Raw genomic sequence first — 27,144 nt, forward strand, 5'->3', positions numbered from 1 at the left:
CTATAGACATTCGGTAGGACTCCTAGGACAAGGGATCGGCCCATCACAAGGCCTCTACCTGTACACAGGACAGGACAGCACAGCACAGAAAGACGCGGACAGACATCCATGGCTTGAGTGGAATTCGAACCCATGGTCCCAGCGACCAAGCGGCACACGGCTCACGCCTCAGACCGCACGGCCACTGCAGACCCCCATAAATTTAGTAGCATTATGCAACAAATTATAGTGGTGTTGCTTGAGCCTCCAGGTTCATTAAAGGCTGAACACCAGCTTCAAATTCCACCAAATTTATGTGATTATTATAAGAGAGAAATACTCTCTCTGTCTCTCTACTGGAATTAATTCTGACCAGTCAATCCTTAGAGATTGTATTGCTGACCAAACTGCCACTACTTTGCGATTTGAATCAAAATTATTAAAAAAAATAATCAGGAGTGATATTGTATCCTTATTTGAGGCACAGGATGATTTTGTGAAGCTGCAGCATTGTGTGTTTAACCTTCACAGTCCACATTGAAGTGTTTGCTTTGTTAATAAAAAAAAAAGGCTGCTTAGAAAGCACGTTTATTTTGTTGTATTGCTGAAAATAGAAATGAACATAACAGAACATTTGAAAACAAAAATGCCCTCTTTGCCTCGGTGGTACATATATATGTATATAAGCATACGTGTTCACAACAAAAATTGCCAATGAATTTGAACTATTTATTGACACCATTTTGTAATCATTAACAGAAACAAGAAAAATTCACAAGAAATGCTATTTACACAAACAATTACATCCATACATCAGTTCCAATACAACACTTTCCTGGGGGCTTTACATGCACCACTGGAGATCACACGGAACTTTTCTGAATCATTGCAATTAACAGACGAGGATACTAGAGAAAGCCGAAATGCACGCCAACTGTAACAGCGATTTTTTTATTGTTACACCAATTCATATTTCCATGTAACACACTTGAAGAGAAGAACTGAATTTCATGTTGAAGTTCCCCTCCTTTGTAAGGAAATGTTTGATGCAATGTCTACATTCTTATTTTCAAATTTGTTTTAAAATTCATTCTAGAACTGAAATAGCATCTACTCAGTCTTTAATCAATATATTTCTTACAATCCAATCTTCAGATTTGGAGTATCAAATTCACATACCTGGGTCTTTTTAAATACCTCCTCATTCACCAATACACCTCAAATTTATTTTGAATTTAATTCCAATTTCTGAATGCCTCATCATCCAAAATCACAATGTATTATAATATCACACTTTTGAACATAGCACTCACTCACATAAAATGCCTTCTGGAAGATTTAATAAATTCAATGAATGCCAGAAGTCTTGCCAGTACCAATCTGTATTGCACATCGGCTACTACAAGAGCTTGCATCATTATGCTCCTTAACCAAAACATTGTATTCACCCAGATGATAGATAAGGACCACCTGCAATGTCCGTCACACCACAAGACAGTCCATCTAGGCTCTGCCACTATTAAGGTCGTGGAACAGACAAAATTTCTTACTGGCATTCAGTGAATGTGCGATAAAACGAAGAAGTGAAGTGGAAATGTGAATGCAGTAGGGTTAATGTGATTTTAATCGGAAGTGCCCACAAACATTCTTTGTTGCTCTATATACAGCATTTTGACTCGGAAGTGCTAACATTATTTCAGGTTATTATTTCCAAATATGTCAGTGGTCAAACTACAGCAGCGTCTTTGTATGTGGACACGCTACGAATAGCTCAAGCAGTCTTCAACTTAAAAATGCTACGACGATACAGCAAAGTATAGAATTTCTACAGCACATGGTCTGGTACTTTGCACGTGCGCTCTCATCCGAAGTATGACGACAGTTCAGTTGCTGTGTTATAATAAATGACTAACGATGGAAGAACTTCAGACATAATCAATCTTGATGGAAGTTTAGTACTGCAGTTAGACCATGACCATAATTCTATTAATAATACTGCAGTTTGTCCAACAGACTTGGAGTGGTTCAGGCGATCCAGACCGTGATTTGGAAGTATATCTCTTGAGCCAATTTTATTTATGGAAGTGCTGCACAGTTTTTATTAACGAATGTTTCATTGAGCCTCACATTGGGTACTATCTGATCTCCACGCAGAGATGCTTCAACCTGTTCCTCACGAGCGAGCCACGGATGCAGCAGTACATCGGCTGCCGAGAGACGTTCGCTCGGTTCTCGTCGAAGTAAACTGCGAATCAAGCACTTGGCTCTTGAAGAAAGACAGTCAGGAATGATAAAATGACCCCTGGTGATCTTGGCAAAGAGGCTGGCATGTTCACTGGCATTAAATGGATACCTGTGAAAGAAAATGAAACTGTCATTGACTGTCATCCATACACTACAAGAATATTATGTGTGTGTCCCATAACAGTGAAAGGAGAGTCTCCAGAGGTGACGGAGACACAGGTGCTACATATTCTGAGGCTTAGAGTGAACACAAAAAAGGTCATGATTGAAAATTTTTGTATATACTGAAACCTTGTGGTTATATTATTTGGGGAGTTAAAGAGATGATTGTATAAGTGTGATTTTTTTCACCTACCTTCCAACGAGCATCGTGTAAAGTATAATGCCTAAACTCCACATATCCGCAGCACGACCCGAGTACCGAGCATGACTTCGAAGGATCTCTGGGCTCACATATGCGGGGCAGCCACGTTTATCTTGAAGGTGGTCATCGTCTGGATCCTCCAGAACAACGGCATCTTCCAGAGTTTCCAACTTTAAATGATTCCTGGAACAATCAAAATCAGACACATCTAAAATTGGTAGTCACACAAAAAAAAAGTTTTTACATCGAACACACCGAGGATTGTTATAAATGAATAACAACATGGGTACAGGCAAAAATTTACATGGGAATTAAGAACTAAACTCTGTGGAACAGAATCCTTCTTCAGAAGCTAATACTACTGTCGGTCAATCAGCAGATTTCTGTCTTCTGTGTTGTTGCGCTGTGTAGTCTGGTCGATGTTTACCAACGTTTCAGATGTCATACTGCCTCCGTCATCAGGGCGTTGAGTATGAAGATTTCTGTCTTCTGGATTGTTGCCCTGTGCAGTCTGGTCGATGTTTACCAACGTTTCAGAGGTCATACTGCCTCCACCATCAGGACAATGAATAACGGAGGCAGTATGACCCCTGAAACGTTGGTAAACATCTACCAGACTACACGGCGCAACAACCCAGAAGACAGAAATCTTCATACTCATCGCCCTGATGACGGAGGCAGTATGAGCTCTGAAACGTTGGTAAACATCGAACAGACTACACAGCGCAACAACCCAGAAGACAGAAATCTTCATACTCATCGCCCTGATGACGGAGGCAGTATGACCTCTGAAACGTTGGTAAACATCGACCAGACTACACAGCGCAACAACCCAGAAGACAGAAATCTTCATACTCACCGCCCTGATGACGGAGGCAGTATGACCTATGAAACGTTGGTTAACATCGACCAGACTACATGGCGCAACAACACAGAAGACAGAAATCTTCATCGCCCTGATGATGGAGGCAGTATGACTTCTGAAACGTTGGTTAACATTGTCCAGACTACACAGCGCAACAACCCAGAAGACGGAAATCTTCATATTAAGAATCGCCCTGATGACGGAGGCAGCATGACCTCCGAAACGTTGGTAAACATCGACCAGACTACACAGCGCAACAACCCAGAAGACAGAAATCTTCATACTCATCGCCCTGATGACGGAGGCAGTATGAGCTCTGAAACGTTGGTAAACATCGAACAGACTACACAGAGCAACAACCCAGAAGACAGAAATCTTCATACTCATCGCCCTGATGACGGAGGCAGTATGACCTCTGAAACGTCGGTTAACATCAACAAGACTACACAGCGTAATAACCCAGAAGACGGAACGCTTCACTTGTTGTACCATATTCCAGGATGGAAATGCAGCATGTTGAGGGGAGGAGAGTTGAATGAAATTCGAAAATGCATTACCTCTGTAACCTCTGAAGCTTATCTTCTGTCTAAAATATGCTTCTAGCTTAACCACCAGAAAATGGCAGCCTGATACTCTGCATGCTTACCCCACTTTGAAGATCCAGTAGATAAAAAGGTGTCCGCTAATCTTATGTTTCGCATTGTTTTCCTCATTTTTTTTATAGTTTAATTCTTCATTTTCATTTCACGTCTGTCTATGTGACTACTTTCTTGAGGCAAATTATGTTATTAAAATAATGTAAAATTCATCAGATTAGCCATTTATTTTAAAATGAAGTGCGGTTTCATTTTTTAGGTATTAAGTGCATTAGAGCATGCATGCAGGGCCAAAACATTATATCCGATAGACAGAATGAAACCAAGTCTTGTAATTGGATTTGAAATGGTGGACAGTGTTGGTGGCGACGTCAATGTTGTTGGTTTGGTTGTTACCGTTTAATATTATAATTGTTAGATATTATTATTTACAGTATGGCAACTTGATTAGAGTTGATATGGAATGCAATATCTAAACTACATTTGGATTTATGGGGTTTTGGAAGACCACGTTCAGGAAGATGGGGCTGGCTTGGAGACGAAATCTGTCTCTTTGAATTGAACATTTTTTAACACTACCCTTTGTACTCAGCCAGAAACAATTCAAGGCAAACAGCGAATTATGTCATCGTACATACAAAATGACGCCATAGGCTCCGGGTGTGCAACATCCGCGTGTCCTAACCAGAGATTGCATATACGTTACAGAAACTGTAATGGGTCCCACCACAAAATTCATATTTCATCATGGATTGTGGAAATCACTTCTGGTGGCCAATACCGGAAGACGTTATTAATAAACATCCCGCGAGGAGGATAGAATTGCCCGCATAGCTATTGTAAGCCATACACTGGTGTGTTAACGACTTCGGGCGTCCGCATACAGCTGACATTACGCAAATCGGTCCGTATCAGAACGTCAGTATGTTACTAGCTGCAGAAAGGCCACAAAATCCAAAAAAATAAATTAAAACTAAATTGTGTATTTTGCATTTCATCGCTCTGAACGAACAGCTTTGGTGAAACATCTTAAATAAAAATTAGTTGAAATAATATTATGTTGTGCTTAGCGTATAATTCGGTTTGCTACAGACTCTGAACTGTTTTATTAAAACAGTACTTGATAGAATTCAAGTGCAACTCATTCCTGTTACCTACATAAAGGCGGTTGTGCCCTACCTGAAATTGCTAATTCTGATAAAACACAGAAGGCGTATTCAACATTTCATTCAATTAAAAATAAAACTCTTTCATATCGTCCCTCTACACGACCTTGGGATATAAACAAATTTACATAAAACATGTTCTGTTCAACATTACACTTTGTGCAAATACACTAGCGACTAGTAAATCCAATATCCTTACATTTTCCCAAAACAGGACGATGTATGTATCGGATTGTAGGGAACTGTAACACGACACGCCCTGAGTCATGTAAGACGTCCCATGTGTGGCTTACATATCATCCACGTCACGTATTTACTGTTAAAGGTATGGCAGTCCTAGCATGCTTGCATAATAAAGCCTTCATACATAAAAGAATGTCCGTTGTTTTGTCGTACGGTATAGTCAGTAATATATTTCAAACGATTTCTTAAGCTGGGAAGGGTTAAATCTGAAAGAATGCGCCTTTTTAACAGATATATTGGGAAACACATTGGATAATATATACGTCTCTATACAACAACAAAAAAACTGTCGAGAGGTGAGGTCTTTGCACTTTATCGTGTCTCCTCCCTCATTTTGCGCAAGTCGTTCTGGTGGTAAGTGTTACTGCAATGGCGTTAGAGTAACAAGTACCAATTCACTGCCCAGGTATGGATGTATTGTACGGACAAGTAACAAATCCCCTTCCTTTTTCATTGATCTGTCGTAACCATGGCAGCAACTTGTTTCCTGCCACTGTCCTCGTCTCATACATGTTGCTCAACGCCCTATTCGGCTCAATATGACGTCACCTCTACTACCCGTAGGCGGGTACACTTATATTGCTGATGATTTATAGCTCCCAGCTTCTTAATTTTTAGACTAACTCACCAAAGCGAGTCTGGTTTCGTGACGCAGACGTCGTGATGCGTACACTTCAAGTCCCAAGTGTATAAACGCCCCATTAGTTCTGCTTGGTTAGTATATATACCCCGTATTCACCACCTACTTTGTGAGTTTGTCTAGGGTTAGGAATCTGATACCGCTGACCTACTCTATTCGTAATGTCCTAAATTAGCTCAGTCACCTGTCTTTCAGTATGCTTGGCTGGGTTTGTCTTCGTTCCACCTTGTTCTGGACTTGAATCTTACTGTGCGGGCACACCAAATATAACCCTGAAATGAGCTCAACAATCTGCAAAGAATTAATGGGTCTGTAGTAAACAAGAGTAGTTTAAAGGATTTGAGTTTCGCTTCCAGACGGAAAATACCAGCCTTGAACTACACCAAGTGAATTTACCAGACCAACAGCGTCGTTATGTACATCTTATTATGCATTATGCATCCTTAGTAGCTTCTCTGGTCTGCATTTTTCGTTTCATTCAGTGTTACATTTGACGTCTATTTCAAATAGAGGAATACGTAATCAGTACCACTTCTAGGATGTTGCGCTGCGCCGTGTCGTCTGGCAGTTTACGGACGTTTCAGATGTGCTCGTTGACTCCTATCAGGACGATTATAGTCGCCTATGACTTTAAAAGTAAAGGAACTCATGCGACCATCATCTTTGTGTTACAGAATAAATCCGCACAAAAATATCGGTATAAATGTTAGTGACAAATTACCTTATGGGAGGAGGGGGGTGATGACTGTTCGGTCTTAGAAGGTTCCCATTCAGCGTCCGTTTGGCTGATAGCTGAAATGCAAAAGCCGGGCCGAACAGGAAGTGAAACGTGCAAAAAATATTTGTAAACGTCATCTTACTTAAGTTACAGCATCGACTCTTCACTTCCTACTCTCCGAAAGAGAGGGTTGTGATTACGAAACCGAAAGGAAATACCTGGCAGTAGTGTCATGTGACTTTCGGGCTCAGCGCTTGGTGCAGAAATGCCACAATGCGATATTATTCCAATTTTAGCATGGCGTATGTGCACAAAAGGAAAAGGGAGAATATAATAGGTCGTGCTTGATGAATTTCGATAAGAATTGGTATGAGGGGAGGGGGGGGTTATATTTCAAAGTTATTGAAATGTTCAGATTCCGTTTGGTCCAGTATATCTCCATGTAAAAAGCTCAAATTGAATTCCACCAGTCCCTTAGAAAAACATCGTACACACAATTGTTACACAACCTCATGAACATCTATAAAGCATGTCTGAATCACTTTTCGAGATGGTAAACTCTTAACAAGCGAAAAAATCATCAGACTCTTAGTAGTGTAAAATCTCTATTTTGTCTTTGCAGTATTGGGTTTCCATCTGCTACATTTGTATAAGCAGTGAAGACGTTACGAATTTCGAGGTGTGGACATCACATGCATAACATCCGTGCCATATACTCCGATTATTAGGGTCGCGTTGTCATTGGATGGCGAGGCTACGCAAGCCTCAGGGTCGCTGGAAACGTGTGAATAAATTTTTCTGGAAATTATTCTCAAACACCCAAAAGGTAAATCAAACTTCTGCAGCAAAATCATTACAACTCGTTCCTGCGTAAAGGAAAGTTAAAATCGATTTACTCCGATATAAAATTATTCCACATTATCACGGCACACGACGTATTAATCTTGAAAATGGGTAAAAAGTGGTAACTTGTGGCGCAGAGTGACCTCAGGCCTTGTGTCATCTTAGAAGCCGTTCAGAATATTTGGTAAGAGAATAAACTACTGAAATCAGGGGCCAACAACCTAAATTATTATTATTATTGCCATATATAAAAAAGACTTTCAATTGCTCAAGTAAATGAAATAAAAGCAAGTGGTATTTCACGCTTGTTCGTTTCGAAATCTCTCTCTCTCTCTTCCCCCCCCCCACCCTCTCTTTCTTTGTTAGGCTTATTTTCCGATGAAAAGGATGGTGAATGAGTTGCAAGATTTTTGGGTTGCGCAGCGTAGGTACGCCCCACTTGCTTCATAGCACAGGCAAGACCAATGCAGTTCTTGAGCACAACTGTGTGTGTTGCCACCAACCAGCCTTTCCAATCCTACGTCCGCTGCCGACTTTCACGGAGTCGCCGAACCATTGCATCATTGAGAAAAAGACGCGGGGTGAGTGACCTGCCCTACAACAAGCGGGTACTCGCGTTCAAGTTCACGTGACCGGTCACTTCACTCTCGTTACCGGGTTTTAACGCCACACTCGTCCGTTGCGGACAGACTGATGTGATTTATTCCATATGCGATTTACATTGGATTTACCTCATCTTAAGATTAAAGAGATCGTTATACGTATTTTCTTCTTGAAAATTGTTCCCGTTTTAATTTCGCTACAGTGCGGTTTAAAACTTTCCATCAAAGTTTAACAAATTGTATGTCTAGGACTGGTCTATTCTTTTTACAGTCTGAAGTCTGAATGCTGGAACAGGTAGTCAGAGGTGATTAAGAGGAAGAGGGCCTACTTCTTCCCTTGTAGTTAGTGTATTTGGTCATTTCTTTTCATAATTTTTTCAATCTTAAGTTATTCCGCTGACCACATTTAGGTAATTAGGATTATCACCGCAAACCAAGTTGGAAATTATCGACCATTAATGTGGTTTCACAGACCAATTTTCCTTTCTGTTCGGATTTTTTCTACCCCAGAAACTTTTTTTTTTGGCGTAATTTGTTATAATTTGTACAATTTCATTTCCTGAATCGCATAGAACACTGCGGAAGGGGAGTAAAAATAGTTAGTAAATTATTTTATTATGTAACTTGTTCGTAATCGGCGTAAAGACACTTGTTATTTCACCATCGCTTCCGTAATTTCTCTAAGCGAGACAAGGAAGGGCACCTGCTCACTTCTTGGTCATTTGTTGACACGAATCTGCTTGTAAAAGTGAACGCCGTAAGTGCGAAACTCAGAAACCTCCTCATGTTTCCGTGCATTCTGCATTGACTTAATCATTAAAGTGCCTGCATAACTGAATATTGTTTTGATCCTCAGCAGTTTCGAGTAGCCTAGTGTGATAATTTTTGACGAAGGTAGGTTGGGAATGAGAGATTTTACGAATCTGTATCTGGGCCTGACAAACTCTCGAGTTTGAGAAGAGAATTGTACATTACATGTGTGTATGAATGTGTATATACACGTGGAATACGTGCCTTAGTAGGGTCGAACGGTTAAAAAACGGTTAGGGGCATGTGACTTCTGTTCAAGAAGTGTTTATTTTCGTGTCAGATCGCTAAATGTATATTTTTCAGCCTAATCAACGATAGGCCATTGATACAAAGGTCTGAATAACCACGTGCGAATTCGTGTTACGCTAGCACAAGTACGTGCAATTGAAACAGAAGAAAGTGGAGTTACTATTGGCCATACTAGCGGTGATTGAACTCTGAGGTAGAGGTGCAGAGTCAGGAGAAAGCCGTAGTGAAAGAAAGTAAGTAGCAAATGTCCGTATACTTATAGAAAGTAGAGAATCAGTGCAGTGCACTGCGGCCAGACATTTACGTAGGCTGTAGTACCACCCCTTAAACTGGTTGAGTTACATAGATTTTTAGGATCGTAACTTCTAAAGCAAAGCTCAACGTTTCCGCGTTTCTTCAGATCTTCAAAGTCACTTGTAATTTTTTCGTCTCCTTGTTGATTGTATCGTCAGAAGTTTTGATGGGTTATGACTTCTGTTACGTTATTTTCTTGTAAATGTTGAACTGTAACTTTAATTTACTGGCTGAGCTCTTATTTTCAATTGATAAATCAATCATGAAGTTGCTTTTAGTTACAAAAGGTAGCATTTGTAGTATTAAAGGCAGTTACCGCTGGCTTCACAGTTACATCTTCGTACGACCCAGAGCATTGCATATTGCACTTGCATGCGAAAATTGAGAATATAATTTTTGCGAGAAAATTAATCTATTTTGATAAGAAAATAGCCATCTCTGTACACATCGCCGTGAAAGCCACAAATCCTGTCAAATCAAATTAACTTAACCACGGTTAGCCATTGCAACTGTTGTGATAATCTTCGTGCCCCCCCCCCCCCCCCCCAAGATTGCATACAATTTGGAGAAATGATTAAGAAATAATCTTCGCAAAACCAGTCGACACTCTACTTTCTTGCCAAATAGTATTGTGTAAAGAAAACGCAGCCCGAAGGATGAAGATAATGGATACAAACTGTTAAGTCAATTCCTTGTAGAAATTAATTCCTCACGAACTTCCGCTTGTGTACCTGCGATTGCTTAAAATAAATACCCATCCCGCATTGAAAAATTCCCCTACAAAGCTTTTTTTTCGCGTGCTTTGCAGTGTTGGCAGTTGCGAAATGCGAAATATTCCGTCACCTTTGTGTAAATCAAGCGACGATCTGTACCGACGCCATGCTGCCAAAGGTGCTGAGTATTATAACCAGTAAAATATACCCGTGCGCACTTTCTAAGTAAATGGACCTCCTTTTCTCTGATGAAATAAATACACATTCATTACGCTTTTGATCTTCATTTGCTTCCTCTTTCTTTCTTTCTTTCTTTCTTCGTTCATGGTTTTAAGAGCACGGACGGCTATAGCAGTGTAAAGAATGTCTTGAAAGATGTCTTCGTGATCTGTATTTTCATTTCAAAAATCTGACAGTTCTGCTCGATCGCTGGTCATTCAACTCATGGCAGAGTAGATAGTGTAATTCTGAGCCTCATTATCTTCGCTATATGCAACTGGGTTAAGGCCTGCTTCAGGGATTTCCCAACCTTCTTTCTCACCTGGCAAGCCATGAGGACAGGTAGTGCAAGACAATACAGATGAGCCTCGAGAAACCATGGTCACGGCTTTCGACACTCTGACAAGACATCTTCGGTGTTCCACTTAATTACCAGCAGACAGATAACAATTATCCATAGTAGTGTATAAAGTTAATTATTCTGAGAACATAAATCTTATGTGACCACGTTTTCGTAGGACTTTGTGGCTTCGTTACATGGCAAAAATAACTTGAAACAGCAGAAATTTCGTCTTTTCAAACATTTGTACTTGCGTCTTGATTTTGAGTTATTACAAGGCAGTTGTTCTTGTGTGGTCTCGAAACTGGCGAGATAGAGTTGTAATTGATCAATTACTCTGAAGCAATGACAACTCATTGCGTGCTTCAAGAACGTATCGGACATTGAAACTCCCAGCATAGAATTTCCAACGCTTACGTGATCTTTAACCTTTTTATTTTTCACTTGAAATAAAATATTTGCAGGAACCTCAGACTGCGGTCTGGCCTTGGAGATAAGCCCTACTTGCTTTACCAACAACCGCTTAATAAACGAGAGACCTTGCGGTGTGAATACTAGTTACAGAAGTTATGCAAATCTGACGTCAGCTTGCAATCAATATCTGTCTGGGAAAATGAGACAGACAGCATTACTCAGATTATCTTCCAGAAAACAAAATCTCTGCGAAAGTATGCAAAGACGCCATACTTAAATGTGGTTACATATACGATACCAGCAACCCTGTCTCCATGTTTGAATGCAGTGTTTCAAAATATTTTAAGAAAGCTGTAACGAGTAATTATAGACTAAAACAGATTTTGGATAATAACTTCTTAAAAGTTAGGCCTTCATCCGTTTTATCACACACGTTTAACGCTTTTGCTGTATTTTCTTGAATGGCTGTGCGACCATGAGCTTCTCAAGGACGAGTCTGTTCCATGGAGTTAGCAAACGTAGGCCTACTATCAAGAAGCAATGACCCGTATGTTGCCCGGAGTGACGTGGACGTGACGATAGGCAGAATCCCATCCACACTCGTGTACGGTCAGTCCGTTCGCGTTATCAGCATCGGATACACGACGTGCCTCGCTGGCTTTGTGGCCGCACATAATCATCGGCACTCTCATTATCCCTGAACACTGGTTATAAAAATTGCATACTTTACAAAGCATATACGATACACTGATAATTTTATCGCGTAGGAATATATGGCAACATTGTAGATACTCTTTTGTGCGAAAAGTCGTTGATAAAAGTATGCCGTTCATGTTTTCCCGTCGTACAGGAAAGAAGTCACTCCAATTATCGTCGATATACAGTTTTTTCCCATGGTTCTAGGAAAGTTGACGTGGTGGACACGTGTATTGGTAAATAAAATGACGCAATGCTAAAATTCCGTGACCGGTTCGGAATGGGAGGCGTTTACTGCCGTCATCTGCAGTTACATTATTAAAATTAATGTTTACTTTGTGGGTTTGATAATCAAACCACGAGATATTCTTCTATAACAAATCCACTAGCGACAAAGACATTTTTCTTATCTTCCGAACACGACGTTTGTAACAGGACATTCTTTTGAAACTGATGTCTCCTGTATGCGTCCGTTCGTTGAAATAAATAATTCAAGTCATTTCCGACGTTTATATCTGATTTTCCTCTTTTTTTCATTCAATGGAAAACAAGTATTTAATTTGTTTTAATTTCTGTATTTTATTTTTAATCAAGAAGTCAGGTTTGTTGTTAATTAATAACAAGGATAGCAGTCCCATACAGAACATTGGGTTATCAGTTCATGCCTTTTCTACGCTCTTAAAAATAAGTCGACGCGCTGTTTCATGCCTGAATGGCATCCTTCCTGCCATGGCAACACAGCGGCATCTATTTGTAGCAATGACGTATAATGCCACGCCAAGAAGAGACTGGTTCTTCAGAATCCGAAGCGGTTCACCGAACTTGCCATAATTGGCCGGTCACTTTATTGTCTGAACTCGCTCAAGCAGCAGACTACCATCATCAGCTTCCCTGGCAGAGACGATTCGCACCTTGCTTGTGGTACAATACCCCCACTTTGGTTAGGGAATGCAGTGCTCATGACCCGGATGCAAACGCCATTGAAGTTCATCCCTACAGTCTGCGAGGTTTATGCGTGACGTAACGCCATCTGCCACTGCCAGTTTCGTTCTTGCCCTATCTTCCATCTTCACATCCAAAACATGGTTGTTCCTTCCATTTTAAGTGTCGCTTTTATGCTATGCAAAATGCAAAGAACAGTTCCACAAGGTTCTAATTATTACCACTGATTTGTGTCAGTGTGTTTAAAGGGGTGTACATATCACAATTTAAATGATAATCAAATTCCTTGAAGAGTATTTTCCGCGCACATTTCTGTTGATTATTAATGTCCAAATTGTGTTCTGTGGGAACAGGGCTTCGGGATCAAACTGCTAAAATATTTTTGTGTTTAAACTTGACATGCCCATGGAATTATTTGTGAAAGAAATTTTAAATCCTTAATTTGATCCTGTTGAATTTAGACAAATATCTGTACTCATATGTCTCTGTTTTAAATATGGTGAAAACGAACTTCCAGGACTCGGTGATGAGGTGATTAATTTTCCCTACGATAAAGCAAATATCAGAAGAATGTAGGTAGAATTATATGTGAGGACCTTCGTTTGTACTCCTCACCAAACATCACCAGGGCGAGGCATGTAGTATCCATGCGTAAATGAGAAATGCGTAGTTGTCGTCGGCAAACCTGGAGGAAAGAGATCACTTTAGGTGAGTCTGGGTGTAGATGAGAGGGCAGTATAAAAATTAATCTTAAAGAAATATGGTGTGTTGGTGTAGACTGGATTGAATTCGTGTTATTCATGACGGAATCCGGTCTTGTGAGCCTCTGGGTTTGATAAAAGGTGATAAATTAGATTTGCTGATCGACTACTGGCTTTTAAAGAGGCACTGTGCTCCACGTGGTTAGTTTTTAGGTTGGGGATCTGCATGTGACTGGTGAAGGTAAACCGTGCGGTGGTGGGTATTCCGTGGGTCAATTACATCAATCGCCTCACGGCACAGCACTGAAACTATGAAGCAATCTATTCGAGAATTGCAATGTATGGAAGCAATGTTATTGCTGCACTGAAGCTGGCTCGTGACGTCAGTCAAGACATGTTGTATTCAAGGCTGCCAAGTGTTCTGGCTGGACAAGTCGGGTCGTCCAGATCGTGGATCTAGCCCTTCGTGCTTCCCCCCCCCCCCCCCCCCCCCAATTACTACCACAAGATCCGATCGAGGTGTTATAAAATCACGCAGACCTGCTCGTAAAGTAAAAATACAGCTGGTTTCTCCCCGGGCAATAAATAAGTTACACGTGTGACGACCATTTCCTAACATATTACATTTTTTTTAAATCTCTAGTTGATTTGACGAACACTACGGTTGGATATTCTGCTTCGTATTCTGGAAGTTTCTTATTTGAATTTAGTTAAGCTGTTCTGATACTGTTCACGATTTACCTCAGTCCCTCCAAATGGCCGTGTTCTGTGTCTTTCCACCTCAGTATAGATAAATATAATTTCTCATTTGAAACTATATAACCTTCGCAAAAGTAATTAAGTTCTTGATACAGCGTCGTTAAATACACTAACGAACATTCATATCAAAATAATATATAGGCTTATATGCGTCATGTACCCAACTTAAATGACGAACGTTTGAAATTTTGATCATGTAAAAATTTATAAACGTTATTTCCAGTGGTTAATTGCAAAGCGCTGGTACGTTTAATGTGTTGGCTTGATTTTGCGAATAAAAACTGTTTTCTTGCGATACTGGGAATTTAAATGCATTCAGAATGTTGGTCTTTTGTAGAACAGTGATCGTGTCCATCCTTTGCACTTCTATACCGTACTGAAACTGTCTAATAGCGAACGAATGGCCATGTACTAAAAACAGTCATGAGCCGATGTGACGAAATCGAGTCGTGTTATAACACATTTTGCGTACTCTTCTACACTGCAAGCACCAGTGAAGGGTTCAGTGTCCGAATGCTTCACATTCCCCCACTGTATGTATCAATGTGTTCCTAACTCTGATCATTGGGAGGTTGCAGTAAGCTGAGAATAACCTTAAACATTTCAGGCAGGTTTATACGCGTATACTTGAATAGGCATAGTAACAAGATAATTCTTGATACATTTTTCTTGCTTTCGAAACTGCTTTCACCATCTTCGCCACAAACACTTCAAAACGAATGTAGGACAAATCGCTTATGGATGACTTTTTTTTTAAACTTTCAACAAACTGCATAGTTCTATGCCTCTTTATCAGACATATTTGGTGTGCAGTTTAAAAATTTAAAAATCATTCAACGTTAAATTATTCCCGATTCCATATTCAAAAAAATATATTGAAGTTGTATTTGAGTTAATGTCTTCCAGATTTCTTATACAGCAGGAAAATTCAACGTAGATAATAGCCTAAGAGACACATTATACACTGTAGTTCACTTTTCCGCAGTCTGGGGATCAGTGCCGAAGACTTTGGTTATCAAGGCCATATTTGTAAGCGTGATGGATGGCAATCACGCTTCAAATTATTTAGACACACTGTATATAAGGTAATAATACACAGTGATGTAATTATCCACGCAACAAGGACCTCTTGAACATTTTAAGCACTAAGTTTACTCAAATAATACTTAAACATTCAGTCCCTAGCTCCAACTCAAAGATCAGTTGGTTTGCTATTTAGGTAAAGTAATCACCGTTTACACTGGGAATCACGTGAAATATGTAAATGCACCGAGGGCAAAATAAGAAATTTTTAGTGTTAAAGCATGTGGTGCATTTCGTCATCACCGGAGCTTAATGGTCAATACCATCCTAATACAAATATCAATAATAATTAGCTCAATAACTAGACTCCCATTTCATTTATTGGCCGTAATGTGCAGGCCTATTAAAGCGTTCTACTTTCTCATTGTAACCCCACGTTTTTGTGTTCAATAAAACGGAAGTATGCAGCTAGGAATCTGTGGAAAACGAAGGGGAGAGATTAAGGTCAGGTTAGCGTTTCGTCGCCCTTACAAAGTAGTCCACCAGAGATCGCAGAGGCAGGAAACCACTGGGTCAGCCGGAACTTCGTGGATTGCGAAGTAGTTGCCATTACATTTACACTGGAAAGGCTGTAGTAATTAGGGTTTCGGGCCAATGCAGGGTCACCTACATTCCGCACCGTTTGATTTTACAGGTCACAGCTCTTCAAATTAACCCACGCCGTTTTTCGTACGGTTAATGTAATAGGTTGTATTGTAAATTATGTGCATTAAACAAGGACGAACAGGATGTGTGTATATTCGGAGGTACCTGGTTCGAATCTCGATCGAGTTACCAGCATTCATGACAAAAGAGTTTGTGGTTATTACAAACAAAGGCTCCCGTTAATCAAATACTGCTTAGAAATCTCGGAATACTTGTTTCACGGAAATTGGGCGGGCGGTTAACTACGCAAGAACATCGAAATAATATAAGTTCTCGTCTTGTTAAAAGTTACGATGGGTCGAAACGGCCTCCGCGTGCTTTGTTCATAACTTTTATCTGCGAACCGTTTCGTAGCAACGGTGTACACCCCGCCCCCACTTTGAAAATAAATAGGCTGCAGTTCAATTTTGTGATGTTATGGACAATTTTTATTGGCGAAGACTTGCATAATTTCACGCTACACGAAAGATATGTCACGCTGAAAGATTGCAGTTGATTAGCGAGTTACAGTATCAGCGCAAGAACAGATAAGGTTAAAAGGAAGTACCGATTCAGATTCACGTACATCTGCAGAAATTGGGGGGGGGGGTTTCACCTTGTCACAAAGACAGGTGTGACATCGGAATCTTGACTCGAAGATGGAATATTTGGAAGGTACTGACAATAAGCAACATCGGTATTTCGTCACCGTATACCGAGAAGGAACGCACACAAGATGGAGGGGAGGGACCTTGGTTACATGACAAGGGGCAATCGGTTGCAACACAAAGCTAGTTAGAGAAATACACACGTGGCAGGGCTGCCAGGATCTACCTACAGAGTATTTTCTGTCAGCGGTTGAAACTCCGGAACCGGAAAATTAACACGTTCTTCATCGACCTCTGATCAAACATGTTTCTTTGTTAGACCTGCGAGACCTCAACAAGAATAAACAGTCAAGTATTTTTCAGCCAGTTTGAGAATGGCCTCAGAAATAAATAAAATTATATGAAAGACAGTCACTTGGACTGCTAGACGAGTCCAATTAAAACTTTTCAAGGGCGAAGCTGAAAAGTGAGATTATAACTGGCACGGTTACAGCTGGAAGTATAGGACGAAACATTTATAAACTAGTTTCCTTTCTCCGAGAAAGCACCGTCTGCTGTTACACGTCTCGTTGGTTTAATGACAATCTGATAGACATTGCTCGTTTTCTGAGATCTAAAGGATATCCGTGTGCATGTTAAGACGAAACTATGAGCTGTGTGGCGTCAGAACAGCCGATACACAATTACCACTGCCTTCTAAAGGGCAAAATAACAACGTGTATACAGCAGTGACGCAAAATTAACGAGACTGCATAATTAAATAAAAAATACACACTTCACATCGGATACTGAAAATAATTAATTGCCATTAACAGATTTAATGGCATTAACCTTAGGATTTATCAGTTGGGAGTACTGCCCATAGACTTATACTTCACAAAATAGGAATATGTTGAGTGCAATCAGGGCGTCAGAACTTCTGTTAGTTCGCAGAAGCAGTAGAAAAATGTGTGTGCTGATATCACATTCCTGCTTGTTTTGTTTCACGAAGCAAATGGACCAATGAGGATGAAAGCGGGTGATGAAACACGATGTACATCATACAAACGTCAATGACTTGCATGGGGACCATTCCAACTTCCACTTATAAATAAATGACACAACCGCCTTTTGCCTTTAAAGGAAGCCGAAGGCTCGTTATTATCTACAGTAGAGTCAGCCTCTGGACTCTTTCCTAAGCCTGATGAATCCAGTTAACGCCCTCAAACTTCACTGCGTTTAATATCCACTTTATCGTCCTCCCATCGGATTACAAATCTTCCATGACTACCGACCGACCGTGCTATTAAGAGATATAATTCTTCAGCGTGACGCGCAGGACTGGCATAATAAGGCAGAATTCTGCCACGTGTGACCGTGGTTTGCCGTAACATTTCTCCAACTTACCTATGAGGATCGGCGAACACGAACTTCCTGAGCTTGAGATCACGAAGTACGATCCCTTGATCATGGCAGGCGCGGACCGTTTCCGCGATCTGCTTGAACAGTCTTCGAGCCTCGGGTTCCCGGAGCCTCTTCCGAAGCCTCACGTGCGAATGTAAGTCTCCGTGTGCTGGTGGGAACACGAGGTATAGGAACTGTTCTCCTAAGAGTACCTCATGCAGAGAGTTGATGTGCGGGTGAGAATCCACCCTGTAGTGGGCTGACAGCAAGCCGCTTGCTGCACGACTCACCACCTGCACACATAAATACGTAATTGCTGTCAAGAGTCCTGTAGACAAAAAGTGATGGGTTATGCTAAACCATCGAAGACTTGATCTCGTCATCGATTTAAGGCACGGTTATATACTGGACGCAAATTATTTTCGAGTCTGAGCTACGACACAGTTAAGATAGGAAGTAAATATGGAAAGGTCAAGGTGGTAGCGAAACGCCTTATGCACTTTTCGACGAAACTCAGATCTTACAAGTATTCCGGAAGACTGAGACAGTTTCTCCTGCGTTGGTATCTACCCACGTGTGCACACGGTGTTATAGCCCGGAATACCAGCATCAAAAGCTTTATCCCCTTTAATATTATCTTCCCATCTACGCCTAGTTTTCCCAAGTTCTCTTTTCCCCTCAGGTTTCTGTGAATTAAATTATGCATGAATAATTGTCAACTGTGCTGCGCGTCCCGTCCATCTTTGATCACCCTCATAACATTTGGCGGGTAGTACAAACAGAATGGATGCAACAGCTCGGCAAATTTCGACACGCAGAATTGCTGCTTCTTAATCGGATCGTGAGAACCGACTGATCACATTCACGAATAAGCGGCAGGTTTTTTTAAAAGTTGCATGTGGAAGAAATTGGAATGCTAGAGGTCGAATACCTCATACAGACTTGTGGGAGAGGAGGCCAGGACAGTCGTCCACACCGAGACTCGACCCACGGACTTTTCGACGGCAATTACTGCATTCGAGTCATGGAACTGTAAATATGTTCTGCATTATCACACGGCATAAATTTCAATGCAGTATTTTGAATAACAGATTCATTTCTTCTAGATGAGTGATAACTACACAAACGCAGTTTTTTCGAACAAAATGTCAAAGAGGATCCACGCTGCTTGTTCGTTGCAGTCTGAAATACGACAGAAATAAAGGCGGAGTAGTACTTGGTTGTCACAATATGTCCTACTTACGATATTACAAGTCGTTTTAATGGCTGGCTGTCATGATTTTTGAACTAAATTAGCTATATTTCGTTGGCAACTAGTTTGGAATTGTTATCTATATTGTAGGAAAATAAACAGTCAGTATTTCACGAATGATAGTTTTGTTTCGTTTGATGGCACTACGTTAAGACTGTCAGGTGTTCAGAAAATACGGTCTCCCCTTGAGATTAGTTATCATAGTTCTTGTGTTTTCAGTACACGTGTAGAATCATGGATTTCATAAAGATAAGTAGGTCTGTGCATATGAGAAAGGGGCTTTCACATTCTTCTTTCATCATATTCTTATACAGGTGACTCTCGTTATACGCGGGGGTTGCGTTCCGGCGAATCGCGGCGTAAACTGGGAAACGTATAAAGCTCCGTGGATTTTCAGAATGATGCACAATGAGAGGCCTTAATTTGTAGTCGCTAAAGTCTAAATAGTGGGGCGAATCGGTGAAACTGAACAACTCACTATGCATGCGAGGCAGCTTCTACCACGGCCGCGGATAGGATATTGATGCTTCTCATGATGGTGAAATAAAACCGTGGATAGCGAATGCGCGTATAACGAAACGAACCGAAACACGCGTTTGGAGTGTAACTTTTGGTGCCATAATTTATTGTAAAAATAATATCGAGCACGGTAACGTGGTCATTCGCCTACTATCTACAGCATGTCCCAAAAAAATATATAATAGTTGTGTGTACACATCTGTTTGGGGCATTCTGTGCAATCACGCTGAAATTTTCGAGAGGAAGGCAGGTGTACTGTCACGGTTTTTCTCAGAATTATAGCGCGATACCTTGTGTATACCACGATCGTTTCCTACCCAGAATTATTAATCATATGGTTACCGGTGTAATGTTCGTAAGCCCCTAAGTAAATGCCTGTGACATGAATCAACAGCAGGAACAAAACGGAAGGAATTTTAGCAAAGACGCTGAGATAATTTTCTGTGAATCGGGAACGTATACATGAGTACCTCGTATCGTTAATCACAGCTTACATTTCTGTGTAGATAAAATCTCGTTCTTCAATTGTATTCTGCCTTTGCCTTTCTGTTAACGCAAGTTCCTCAGAATTCAGACGTAGTTTCGAGTATAAACTGTTGCCCATTACAGGTCTTCATGCTTCAGAAAATGAGTAGGGCCTATACAGATAGGAAAGAGCCTGCCACTCGCCTGTTTAATGGCCTGATTGCACATGCACTTAAAATCAAGTACAGTTGTGGAATGTTGTCACGACGTCACCTAGTCATGCGTTTCGTCAACATAAGGAATGGCTTTCGACGATAACGTCTTCAGGGTATAACAGCTTGTGTGACCTTGTAGGTAGAAACCATCGTTTCGGAAGAACGTACTGACTCCATCTTCAGCCCTGAAGATAGAAGCGTTGTGTGGCTACATGTCCACACGCCATTACTATCGAGAAGGCCAATACCGACACGTTCATCGCCGTGAAAACCTGCCTCTTTTAGATTGGAGACTTGACTACATGATGATATTGCAACATGGTTATGACCAGAGCTCATTCTAATTAGTCACAGTAAATACTGAGCCGCCATGAAATCTCAAAAGATAATCTCTCTCTCTATTTCTATGTTTAAAAACCACTCAATGTACCTTTTATATTAACACGCAGACCCATGATTAGACAAACACAACACAAAATTGATCAGAAAACAATTACGTCAATATTCTGGTTATGTAAATATTTATTGTTGGTATTTGTGTTTAAATCTGTTCACAGCACATTAAAATCAATGAAACCACACTTGAAGACGAGGACTGGAAAAGTTATGGTTTTGATAAGTGCATGTTTTCTCACCTTGCATTAGCATTTACTCCGTTTAATGTTAAACATTATAAACGCATTAAAGTCGCATAGGAGAACTTACTTTATGCCTGTAGAATTTGCATCTCATTTATATACGTATTTAATTCTGGACAGACGCTTTAAATATATGTAACCTGACATCGCAAATTGCGCCAATCTTCAAAGGAGACTGCAATAAAGTCAAGATTACAACGACTCTGCTCGTGTGGAGGTTATTTTTGCAGACGACGATATTCTTTTCCTTCCCTTTTGCTTGCTAAATCAACGACGCGAAAAATAGTATGCCTTGGGCCCGCTCTACTTGTGTAATTTTGAGCGATTGGCCAACTTCACTAGGCGGGCGGACCTTGCTTGTAATAACGTCATTGGGAGTGACGTTACATCCCACATTTAGCAGCTTTCAGTGCTAAATTTTATGCAAATATTCCCACGCAGCATAAGGCAGCTATAAACGCGAAGATTTCGCGTCTCGTAATCCAAGATCAGGGTACGAAGCCAATCTACGACGTGATCCCCGAGGATGTAAGGTCTACTGCGTTGTTCGTGTATGTAATATATAGCCTGGTTTTCGGACACAAAATAACCGCGGTCTTTCCCCCCCCCCCCCCAACCTCCAGTAGGACGGAAAATTTTCATGAGGTTTGCTACTGACGTACGTTAGAAATTTAAGTAATGACAAGTGTGGGGAACGTGTCAAAGTACTGTGTTGTATTTGCTCCAAAAATATCTGCCCACCATGCCCAACTCTCAATCCAAAATATCTCTCCAGATTTTCGAATGTTCTTAATATTTTATAGTTGTAACATTATATAAACATCACAAATAAAATTTTGTGAACCACTCGAATACAGAGTACAACAGTGAAGTTAGAGAAGTACATTATTGTTTCTTTTCAGTCGATGTTTTCGGAGAGGCCAGTATTACCAGTTGTGACGAACTTCGCTTGCGAAGTTCCGTATACCTCCCTTTCTGCAAAAAAAAATGAATACTGGCATGTGCTATCTAAGTAAACAAATGGTAATGCGTAGAAACAAAGTTATGACAAAACGTTTTGTTCGTGAACGTCTTCGGCTACACGTGAAACTAAAACAAAGGAAATGATAAATTCAGTAAAATACTTCGTAAAACAAAAGACGGACTGATTGTGTGATAGCATAAACTCGTGCATTATCACAGGTCATAGCATAAAGAAAAATGAAGACGGGAATAACCGTGTACAGCACCCAGCGTGTAAACAATCAACAGATTGATGTGTATAAAGAGGTTTATACACGTGTCGAGACATTTAATTTGCCCGTAGTTTGTCCGTGACACAATAAACGTAGCGGGAGAAGATTAAAGCTTGCACATTATTTCGTTAACATTACTTAGTTGGATTATTGCACAAGGATTTGACGCAACCCTTGTCGAGGTTTCCAGAACCACCTCCTCCTCTCGCTGTCGACGATGTGAAATAAATGTGTTTTAAACTGTGGTTCGTGAAACACGAGCGATTCTATAAAGGTAGTGACCTGCACAATTCTTTTATACTAATTAACAACATCTGTCTCTCGAGCCAGTTGTAGGTCAGTAAGTGTAATTGTTAAATGATTGCAGTACAAGGTCAACGAGGCCCGTGATTGCTTCCTGCTGAAAGATACAAAGATCGAATCTCAAGGCCACCTGTCTGCATTTACTGCATCTTAAAACTACGTGCATCTTACCCACTATCCGATTTCCTTATAAGATGATTGGGTGTAAATTTACAGAACTTCAAGATACGCATTTTATTTCATGAATGAATCTTCTACCAATTTACGAATGTCTTCAGGACTATTCAGCTGTAGAATAGTGCAATGTTGGTTACTTCACGTTCGCCTAAACCCTGCATATTCATAATTATAAGTAACCTGGTGATTCTGCAAGAGATTGACTGAATAAACTGAAACAAAATATGTTCAAATGTTCGTACAGTGCTGTGTTGTGTGTTTGGTTGAATGACATAAATGCGTAACACGCCGATGACTTTGATAGTTTGCATTCTTAATGTTCATGCATTGAAGAATTTAGCATTTGAAGTTGTCAGTCTTCTGGGTTACAGTGCCGAGTACTACGGTAGAAGTTTACCACCTCCATCGTCAGGGTGATGAGTGATTGCCCTGATGGAGGAGGCAGCAAGGACCTCTGAAACGTTGGTAAACTTCTACCAGATCACACAGCGCTATAACCCAGAATACAGCCATCTTCGGATTCATATTGTGTAATTGATTTGTTGGATAGTGCCCGGAGATCGGGTACCCTGACTGAAGTTTTCTGTGGTTTTCCTCAGTCACTTCAGACAAATGACGGAACAGTGTCTTAAATTAATGCCGTCCATATTCTTTTCGAACCCATTTTACATTAATCATCTTTTCATTCGACGTTATAGTGTCTCAGCTACCGACTCATTCAATATCGCAAATAAATCCACCATTTAGTAGTTTGGGTTGCCTAACAATCAGGCATTACTAATGTATGGTAGCTTTACATAATCCATGTTGGTTTCTAGCTTAAGGCACAAATAGAACTTGGTACGAGGACATTTCGTGTGTTGGAAGTGGGGTGGGGGGGGGGGTATTAGGAAACATGGTGAAAATACAAACTAATAACAGTTCAGAAATTCGTCACTTAATCACTCATAGGAGTTGGTAATGTCTGCGTCTTAATCATACAGTTGAGCAAGCATACTATCTGAATCATAAGTGATTGCTTGCATGGGTTCTCTTGCCTCATACGAAGTAACAAAATTCATAAAAATATACACATTACATCATTAAGTGAAATAAATTATGATACACATTTGAATTTGGCTGTCTTCTGGGTTGCAGTGACGTGTACTCTGGTATAAGTTTACCAGCGTTAGAGATCCTTGCACCTTCATCGTCAGGGTAACGAGTGATCGCACTGATGATGGGGGTAGCAAGGACCTCTGAAACGTCGGTAAACTTCTACTAAACTACACGGCGCTACAACCCAGAAGACGGCCATCTTCGGACCCACGGCCGTGAAAACCACAGTTTGCAGTAGTTACTTCAAGCGTAACTGAATCGTAGGATACTTGTCCGCGGTACCTTTCATACGAATAAACAACTGTTGAGTGTGTTAATGATCACGACCTTGGACCAACATCTCAACCCTACCTCTGAGCTACCCCAAGATCCAATTTACAAAAATCCCCAAATCCTTATCGGAGAACGTCACCTCGGCAAAATCTGCTGAGTCTGCGACAATTTCTGATGGCGCGAGAGTATGAGCGATTAACTATAAATTGCGCGCATTGTTTCCTGCGCATGATATTGTCCACGATCTGGTTCAGTCACATGACAGACGTTTCGTACGATTTCACAGGGTTACAACATGTTGACAGTGTTAAAATAAAACCAAAGCTCCCCGACAGCTATTAATTATTCCAATCCCCGAAATGTTATAAATAATAAGAAATGCTCATCGAAGAGTTAAACATAAACAAGTGTTTCAAAATTATTGTAGCTTGAAAACATCTGTTCGTCGTGATCAATATTGTGCTTGCGCAGTTCATAATAATGGACACCCCTGTTAGGGGTGGGGATAGCACAACCTGTGTTTCGACATAATAGGGCGTGCTTAGCCCAAGAGACAGCCTACATCCCAACTCCTGAGTGGGATGTTGACTGGCGGCCCAGTCTGTCGGCTGCCTCAAGGTTAGGGCTACAGCGTCCGTCAGACAAGAGTTCCGACTCCCCTCACTAAGGAGCGTTGCCACGCAAATGACGACTTCCGGCTCACATATGCTCTTTAACTCTTGCTTTCTTTTGAATTCGAATGATGCAGCATTCACTGGCTTACCCTCTCAGGAAATAATGAAATTAGTATTTCTACCAAGTTATTATGTTTCTAGCCTGCCTTCGCCTACTAAACAGTTACGTTTGAAACATATTACGACATTTTGGGGGCATTTCATCTGTTCCTGACGTGGGAGTAGCAGTAAACTTGAAAGTCATATGTTGTTTCTACTGCTAGACGGAATTCACGTATTAATTTGACCATCGCTACGTAGTGTTACAGCGTACACAAAATTAAAACAAAAAAGAAAATTCCCAAACGTTAGAAAATGCTAATTTTTTATTGAACATGGAGATTCGTATTTATACAGCTGTCATGCTTTCATCTTCGTGCGCCCAACGGCTTATATGCCCTAAAGATTTATAGAAAGCGTAGAAAGTTTATGGATTACAAAAAATTTTAGTGTTTCAGGGACATAATCCTAAATTTAATTTGATTTATATCTGTCTTCACATTCAGACAAACTGATACTGGCAAGAACATGGTTCTTAGCAAAATTCAAGCTCGGCTGGTTGGATTACTTATAATCACGTAGATAAATCAGTGACCTGTGGCCATTTAATAAGAAAATCACTGAAGAAAACAATGTGATTAGTAGGTCAGAAAAGATGAACAGTAATTCACTTAAACACGAAATTTTACGTAGATTGGGCTTACCTTACACACATACTCCTCTTGTGTAATGACGTTGACACATCTGCACAAAGTACTCCCTTCCACCTGTTCTATCAGGTACTTGTTACCCACAAGAGAGGCTGAGAATTGTTTATTTGTTGATGATGATGATGTACGTGGCACAGGTGATGATGGTTGTAGGTTTGGATACAACTGACTTACACACACAGTTTGTTTGTGTTGTGGCTGCTGCTGTTGCAGTTGGTATGTCCCGGGTTTTAGCAACTCACAGTCCCCATCGACAGCAACAGCAACATTGCTTCGTACACCACCAGTGTCATGTGGTGGTCCTTGTTGTGAAGACGTTTCTTGGATAATTTGTTCATCTTTAAACCTCGTCAGTTGGAGGTGGTGGAGGAGGGTAGTAGATAGAGGTCTCTCTTCAACTTGCATTAGGATTGATTTGAATTCACAGACACGTCTGTACACTTGTGTAAAATATTTGTGTTAACACACGCTGTAACACGAACGTCTACCCTCGAGACACTGCAATACTTATGGGCACGCCTAAACGTTGAACTAACTTAACCTTCCACTTTACAACTTCAGGGCCGAAAATTGTAAAGTGCACTCGAAACCTTGTGAATCAGATTTTTTCATTGATACGATTTCTTCGGTCTCCTCTACAGACTAGGGCTTCTGTCAGTACATTTAATCCAATGCGGGTTGTACTCCTGGTCAGGCTTCTCTAATAGTAATAAATCCATACACGTCGACAGTGTTTTGGAACGCCAGTTTTAGTTCTGGAATATAAGGAACATTATTAATGTGATGTAAACTTATTATACAGTCGTCAGAATACGACAGAGTGTACGTATTTTCATGCAGGCAACACAGTTTTAAAATGGGCGCCCGTCATTTACTAGGCATGCGCAGAGTGTGAAATCAATACTGTATGTCCACTAAGAGCTGTGAAGATTTTTACAGCCGTGACGAAACCATATTGCAATGACACAAAAGTTCTTGAAATGCATTTCACGTTCCTTCTGGTAAAATTATCCGAGATACGGCAATAAAATGTATAGTTTTAAACTAACAATGGAAGAGCCGTTAGATTTCATGGAATTTTATATATCCGATAACAAAACTGTCGGAATAAACTTAGTAATACAATAAAAAAAACCGGTTTATCTGGCAGCCATGATTAAAATCGAAAACTATACAAAATTGTATACGTTCCCTTTGCAACTAACCTGTTCCTTTGTAATAGCTTGTTCCTGAGTGGATATCGTTCCAAAATTTGACCATCTGTACAAACGAGGGATGTTCGTCTGGCCCTGGGGACAACGTCTCCGTCTTCCGGACTGGCCAACTTTTGGGCCGGTTCCCGCTCAGAAACAGCTTTCACAGCACGAAGCACTACCATAGCACGCCATTGTGCAACTGAGCGATGATCATGTTGTCGCTTGCATGAAGTAGCAGCGGCCATGAACCGCTGT

General features: G+C 40.6%; 2 protein-coding genes across 6 annotated transcripts in view; one reads left to right on the forward strand and one right to left on the reverse strand.

Annotated features, from left to right (window-relative positions):
• LOC110830921 (uncharacterized) overlaps positions 1-27,144 on the forward strand; it is a 111,260-nt gene that overhangs the window by 4,238 nt on the left and 79,878 nt on the right. For 2 of the 5 annotated variants that reach the window (XM_087355202.1, XM_087355200.1), the window contains exon 1: positions 7,469-7,641. The exons of the other annotated variants lie outside the window; for them this stretch is intronic. The gene's annotated coding sequence lies outside the window, so the exon portion shown is untranslated. Of the gene's footprint in view, positions 1-7,468; positions 7,642-27,144 lie in introns of those variants that run through there. 5 annotated transcript variants of the gene reach the window in all.
• LOC110830918 (tribbles homolog 2) lies at positions 695-27,102 on the reverse strand. The gene is made up of 5 exons (XM_022066337.2): positions 26,899-27,102; positions 25,688-26,448; positions 18,099-18,388; positions 2,579-2,770; positions 695-2,332 (listed from the first exon to the last, which is right to left on the reverse strand). Exons 2-5 carry the CDS (start codon positions 26,096-26,098, stop codon positions 2,056-2,058), a joined length of 1,170 nt encoding a protein of 389 aa, XP_021922029.2. The 5' UTR covers positions 26,099-26,448; positions 26,899-27,102; the 3' UTR covers positions 695-2,055.

The sequence above is a fragment of the Zootermopsis nevadensis genome, unplaced genomic scaffold, assembly GCF_977971745.1.
Source record: "Zootermopsis nevadensis isolate Lab colony 2312 unplaced genomic scaffold, Znev_1.0 Znev_ptg000024l, whole genome shotgun sequence".
NCBI classification, from domain to species: domain Eukaryota; kingdom Metazoa; phylum Arthropoda; class Insecta; order Blattodea; family Termopsidae; genus Zootermopsis; species Zootermopsis nevadensis.